This window comes from Olea europaea, chromosome 2 (assembly GCF_002742605.1).
Source record: "Olea europaea var. sylvestris chromosome 2, O_europaea_v1, whole genome shotgun sequence".
Classification (NCBI taxonomy): domain Eukaryota; kingdom Viridiplantae; phylum Streptophyta; class Magnoliopsida; order Lamiales; family Oleaceae; genus Olea; species Olea europaea.
Window position 1 is genome coordinate 26697046 of NC_036238.1, and position 6673 is coordinate 26703718.

Sequence of the window (6673 nt, forward strand, 5' to 3'; positions counted from 1 at the left end):
TGGCTGAATGGTTAAAGCGCCCAACTCATAATTGGCGAATTCGTAGGTTCAATTCCTACTGAATGCACGCCAATGGGACCCTCAAAAAAGTCTATTGAAAGTGGCAAGATCAAATTATAACTGGTCTTGTTTCCACTTTTCCAGTCACTCTCGATATTATTTTAAAATATTGGATTTTCCGTTATTTAAATCGTGTATCTCCGTCACTTGTAATCATTTGCAATATTTGCTTTGGATTCAAAGCTCATCATATTCATATCAAATCAAGATACTATCATTGTTGATTGAACAATAGGATATCTATCGTGTAATCACAACAAATGACCCAAACGGAAGAATTAGACTACAAACGGAGCCTTCTTAGAGTTGTGAAAATGTAACCCGATCCTAGTCGTGACTAGGTACTTTTGATACCTATTCAATGAACATTGTTAAGGGCGATTGAATATTGACAAGCTACTAGCTTGATAGTCGAAGAATTTGACCAGCTGAGATTCAAGGCTTGTGAATGCATCAATCTCACAAAGTTACAATTAGCTTGAGAGAAACTTTTGCGAACAAGAGTTCACATATGTTGTCCCAAATTAGCTCTTCCTACCACCAAATTTGAGGGCTCAACTATAATATTAAAACCTATAATTACATCGTCATTGTCATAATATTCGGTAATTGTAAATGTTTATAAAATAACATGAGTGAGATAGAAAGTGTACTAGAGAGATTTTATAGAACAATCATGCTACAAGTACAAAAAGTTTTGACCGACAACACATGACGTGAAATAACTCGAAGATGGAAAAAAAACACAAAAAAAAAAAAGGCAAATCAAGTTTCGTCATGTCAGCATCTGTATCATAAGAAATTCCCTCTACTTGAAGCGTTCTCCTTTATATAAAAGAAATTTTGCAAGGGATTAGGGGTCGAAAACCCTTAATAGCCAACGTGTTGCAATTTTTTACTTCATCCCACACGTTCATAGTTCAATCTCACGGCCAGTTTCAATGCCAACTTTTGCAGGCCAGGCCAAGCAGATTCAGGCTGGATCGATCCATCCAACATCTCTAAGTTTGGCCAAGTTTATAAGCAGCTTATAAGCTCAACCAACCATGTTCCTTCAAAGAAGAAACACAGTGATTATAACTACCTTTGAGTCCCACATTGCATGTAGAAAGCCAGTCTTTTATGCTTATAAGCATCAGTCATCCCTTCTTTACAAGCAGCCACGAGTCGGCCTTAGCTCAGCTGGACATAACTTTATCATTTTTGGAAGTGAAGAAAACCAACTTTATGATACAAAAGAAACAAGGAAAGAACGGGCATTACTCAGTATAAGTTAAGAATCTCCAGTAATACAATGCAGTGAAAGCATCCCATCTGTATATTGCTTCCTCACTTTCCTGTACTTCTCCAGCATCACTTTGTAGCATTGCTCAACTTCCTCAAATACTATTTCCTTCCAAAATTTAGATTTAACCTCCATGAAAACGGTTTCTGCTCTCTCCCTATGATTACATAATATATGAAACCCACAACCGTTATCTGTGTCAGACCTCTGTGATCTCTTCACTTCTTCCTTGAAAATGAGATCTTTAACCCATCTTACTTGGTCTAGGGGATCTTCATGCTTCTGAACAGCTTCTTCTAGAAGCTTCAACGCATCTGAAAACTTTAATTCGTTGTTGATTTTACTGATTAGATGCCAGAAAAGTGTTCTCTGATTCGTACCAAGCCAGCCTTCGTTGCTTGAAGATGATGAAAATGCACCAACCAAGCAAGCCTTCCGAAGCGCTGGATCAACATTGCCCAATTGCTTGATTGCAATGTGCAATAGGTTGACGGACATAACATGTAGACTCCCTGATACAGTATCTCCATACGCGTCTGGATATACTTTCTGTTTCTGATCCCAACAACACAGTGCAACTTGAATGAATCCGTCCCACCTGTCATGGAAATGATAGTCAATATTTATATTCTTCTTTAAAACAGTGATAAGCAATCTACCATTTAACCTGTGTCTTATCAAATTTAACAGGTCTGCTTTTCTGAAAGTAAGAGGCAATATAAAGATTTAAAATCTCCTCATCCTATGCAGCTCAATCGAGAATCGAACTGAAAATGAAATCGACTTGATTCCAATTCATCTTTTTGGTTCAATTTTACGAGAAACTAGTATAAGACGTTTCAGCATTATACACATGATTTAAAATCAGGCATAGTCAAGTCACACTTTGGTATGGCTGGATGAATGTTAAAATTGGGCTTGGGGAACATTTCCCGAGGACTTCAATGTACTTACAACCCCAGAATAAAAATAAAGACGTAACTTGTTGAAATTACAATTATTGTTGATACCATTCAAAAGTAAGGGAGATTATAAATTTGAAACAAGAGAAGAAGTTTGGCGACTGCAGAAGATGTTAACATCAATATATTAATGTATCTCACAAATAAATTTGGTTGTCTGCTTTGTCATATATATCTCACAAATAAATTTGCATATGTAGTAGGGTATTGTCTGTTTCACAATAAAAAATTGGACGAGAAATTTCTGAAACATTCCAAAAAGACTTATCCTTTGTAAAATGATAAAGAACTGATATTAACAAAAAATGTAAATGATCAAAAGCGGTTATTAGATAAACTGTCTCTGGGGAAAAGGAAGGTTATGGCAGAGTGCTAACTGCTAAGGATAGAGAGAATGCCAGTCAAACATTAATTCTAATCCCTTTTCACAACCAAGTTAAAACAAGTTTGAGAAATTACTTACGCAAATGGAGGTTCAATCTCAATGGCCAGAGTCAGATGTAAAGAGAATTCAGCGTTTTTGTCAAACTCATCATCATCTATAATCGTTTTTGCCTCATGAGGGAAACCTCTAGGAATATATAAGATATCTCCTTCTTCCAGCAAAAACTGTTTGCGTTCGTCAATCAACTTATTTTCAACCTCAAAACTGTGGCATTTATCAATAGGTTCATACAAGCGAGGTAACTGGAGACTTGACCGAGGAAAAATCGTCCATTTTTTTACTCCCATAAGTTGGCATATAAAAACACAGTGGTCATCACTGTGACAAGCCAATCCTTGAGAGTTGGGAGGTGTCAAATACATATTTACCCCAGCTGAGGGCTGGCCAAAGAGGGATGCTAACCCATCTGCGATAGCAGCAATACTTTGAAAACGGAACTCCATACCACGCAGGGCGATTGAGTAACCCTCTTTATATGCTTCCTCACATTTCAAAATATCATCGATGTGCAGAATATGAGGAGCCAAGCAGCAAGAGTTCGATTTCTCCTGAAAATAGTGCAACTCCTCTCCACTTTGCGTTTTTATAACCCGAATATCTTGGTGGTAGATTATTGGACAACCAAGATGATTTCTTACATCCTTGATAAAATGAAGGATATTGAGTTCATCTGATGCAATTGGTGGGCAGGAAGTAATACTTTTTAGCATTGAAGGAAGTAAGGAATGTACAGCCTCTTTTGATTTAAGAAACTGAACAAAAGGACTGAAAACATTGTCCTGCCTAGTTGACGCCTTTTCGGCATCCCTTATTAGATGAGGTGATACCTCCCAATAATTCGATAGAAAGCATTCAAAAGTTGCTTCTCCCTGATTGACAATGCTTCTCTTAACATTGTCAATATCTGCAGGTCCTTGGCATTGACCACGAGTAATGGATAGCCTAAAAATACTTTCAGCCAGATTGTTTGTTTTGATGTTGCTTGTATAGAAACCTTTTTCCTCGCCACATTTCAGATAATTGCTGCATAACCTTTGTTTACTTACTTCAACCCACAGCCTTCTTAAATAAATAAGTAAAGAATCAGAAAGCTCTGTTTGGATATTTTGCATCTGCTCAATAGTGCAGGAATTGATAAGAGTACAGGCAGCGTGAAGAAGCATTACTGGGAAATCATCTTCCTTAAACATTATTACATCGGCACATAGAGAAACTATTCCAGCCAGAGATTTAAAGGCCTGAACAAAGCAAAGACTACTGGATGTTAAGAAAAAAAATTTATTTATGTAGACAAAATTTGCAAACTGATGTAATTCATGAAACTAGATACCTTGTAATTAGAACATTAAATCGTGAAACTAGATACCTTGTAATTAGAACATCAATTTACCAACAAATATATAACTACCAAAGGCTGCAATGCTAACTATCTCAAAAGATCATTTTCAACTTAAAACTGATTCTAAATCCAAGACATAGTTAAATATTCTAATTGCATGCACATAAATATAAAATGGGGGAAGAATATAAAGATTTTGGTTTGAAACTTCTTGTATTGTTGAAAGGCACAAAGCAAATATTTCCTTTTGATTCTCAAAGGATAATAATTGTACACAGGGAAAAGAATGGTGCATGCAGGAGCCTTCTCAGTGTGTGAGAGCGCCACTTTCAAAATTAATCACTGTTCTACCCAGCACTATACTTTAAATGTAGAAAATTGAGGAATACTCTTCCACTTTTCATATATTAGGATACAAAGTAACATGGATAGTTCAAGTGTTCAGTCAACAAGCAAAGCCATAAATTTTTTTTTTTTTTAAACAATGATTTTCTCCATTTTGGATTCGACTGCCAGGCAACTACTTTCTCATATTGCTATTACTTCCAAGTGGACATGTAACTATTGGCTTCAAATAATTAAGAACAGTTAATAGTATTGTCTTGACAGAGCAAAGGCATTGATAACTTGATGAATATTACACACGAGAAAGAGTGATGCTGTAAGTACAAGTTGGGAATGCTCCCATGTGAGGTGGCATTGGCCAATAACGTGAGTCTCATATCCCCACATTTAAATGGTCTTATCATTTCACCCACATCACATGCCACATTATGATCCCAAGTTTGTACATATAGCATTTTCCCTTGAGAAATGATATTTATTCATCTAATCAAGTACTAAAACAGTGGTACTTATTTCCATGTTGGGGCCTAAAATGTCCAGTAGAAGATTTAACTATGCTTTCTATTCTAATTTACTAAATAATACTAAAGAATAGTGGACCATAAAGATTTTTATTGAATATTATCTTCTTTTGCATCCTTTCCCTGATATTCTTTTTCTTTTCCCATCTTATTATTCATAAATTGATCTCCTAGTCTCCATTCTTCTGGATGGTTTAACATAAATTACATGCCTGTCAGTTGAACAGCTAAATGCCATTTAGCTTTTCAGAAAATATGTTGGAAATCCAGTATTCTTAAAAATCACTCGTGTAGTAAAGCTTTCAAATTTCACCTCTTTCTCAAGATAGATACATTATAAACCATTATTGTGTGCCTATATTATTCACTGTCTTTTCTCTGATAAGTTTTCCATCTTAGGTGCACCTCTTTCTCAGAATAGTATCCATTAGAAACTATTCATCCTGTGTCCATCTTATTAACTGTTTTTTCTCTGATAAGTTTTCCATCTTAGGTGCACGTGTCCTAATGTGATTACTCGGAGGCACTTTCAGTACTTTCCTCAATAACTTTGTACAGTATGCCACTAGTTTTGTGGCAAGTGATGTCATCATCATCATAACAAAATATAAAAGAAAGCTTTAATTTGGGCATCATCCTTTCTTGCTGGAGAAAGTATTTCTACATAAAGAAGAAACCAATACAATCAATCTATCAGCAAGGGAGAAAAATAGTTTGAAATTATATGTTATTGGAGGTTTTTCCCCCCTTCTTTTTACGAGTAAAAGTCACAGCATCAGTAATGCATCATTATCTTTTATACAAACAACTGAACAAGTATAAATAGAATACTGTTCATGCAAAACCTAAACATCATATTCTGTATTTATCAATAGAGATCAAATCCTAACATCCCCATTGAAATCCAAATTTTCAAAATAGAACTCTATGAATTCTCATATGCATCACATCTCACGAGCCAGTCCTGAAAATTTGTTATATGAGATCCAATTGTACATCAACCCATAAGCACTCTCATATGTCTAGGAATACTATGAAGGCAAAAAATCGATTATCATTTCCTTTTTTATACAAATACCAAGAATTCTGATCTAGATTTCTTAACTCACTTTTACATAAGAATTATTTGTTTATACCCTTGATTATTCATGGGCCCTATTTCACATTTTAATTGCAAGCAACCAACATATGCCATGTTAGTGAGTACTGAATAACTTCAAGAAGATTTTCTGGAAGATGCTCACATAAGTTTATCCATAGCAGAGAGTTCAAGTAGTCGTTGTTGCCCAGCTGCTGTTGTAGATAAATCCAAGATGGCATTGCAGGCAGCCATTGATATTTTTCTTTTAGTACTTCCCAGCAGCAAGATTAAGCCCTTTACAATTTCGCCATCCAAAGAAATCATTTCATTTAACTCAAGCGACATCAGCGACAATGCCCCAATGATCTCCACACTTCTACATACAATTTCAGCACATCTAATAAAAAGAGAAAAATTTAGACTTGGTAGATTATACATATAGAGCAGAAAACTACCAAGAATCAGTAAATTAAAAAGTATAGAGCATTGAGCAACTCTACACAACAACAGAAAATCCTAAACTTCAATTTATGTGCAACCTTTTAAACTGAAAAAAGAAAAAAAAAAAAGTCTTTTTTGGTTTCTGCATCAAAACTAATGTTACACGCCTGGCCCAAAAAAAAAAAAAAAAGGGA

General features: G+C 35.4%; 1 protein-coding gene across 2 annotated transcripts; it reads right to left on the reverse strand.

Moving 5' to 3' along the window:
• Positions 1-696: 696 nt before the first annotated feature.
• On the reverse strand, positions 697-6547 carry LOC111368805. Of its 2 annotated transcripts, none has more exons than XM_022990269.1 (3): positions 6202-6547; positions 2771-4006; positions 697-1943 (listed from the first exon to the last, which is right to left on the reverse strand). In XM_022990269.1, the coding sequence occupies exons 1-3, from the start codon at positions 6474-6476 to the stop codon at positions 1334-1336; spliced, it is 2121 nt and encodes a 706-aa protein (XP_022846037.1). In that variant the 5' UTR covers positions 6477-6547; the 3' UTR covers positions 697-1333. The 2 variants fall into 2 exon arrangements, with proteins under 2 accessions (XP_022846037.1, XP_022846044.1); XM_022990276.1 differs by having other exon boundaries at positions 2771-3990; positions 6202-6545.
• Positions 6548-6673: the final 126 nt, after the last annotated feature.

What these genes read in the sequence shown, in the direction of transcription:
- LOC111368805 (XM_022990269.1), bottom strand. Translation starts at nt 6,476, where the DNA reads ATGTATAATCTACCAAGTCTAAATTTTTCTCTTTTTATTAGATGTGCT. An exon ending in TCTGCTATGGATAAACTTAT is followed by an intron (nt 4,007 to 6,201) that starts GTGAGCATCTTC and finishes AACATCCAGTAG; the next exon opens with TCTTTGCTTTGTTCAGGCCT. An exon ending in GAGATTGAACCTCCATTTGC is followed by an intron (nt 1,944 to 2,770) that starts GTAAGTAATTTC and finishes TTTCCATGACAG; the next exon opens with GTGGGACGGATTCATTCAAG.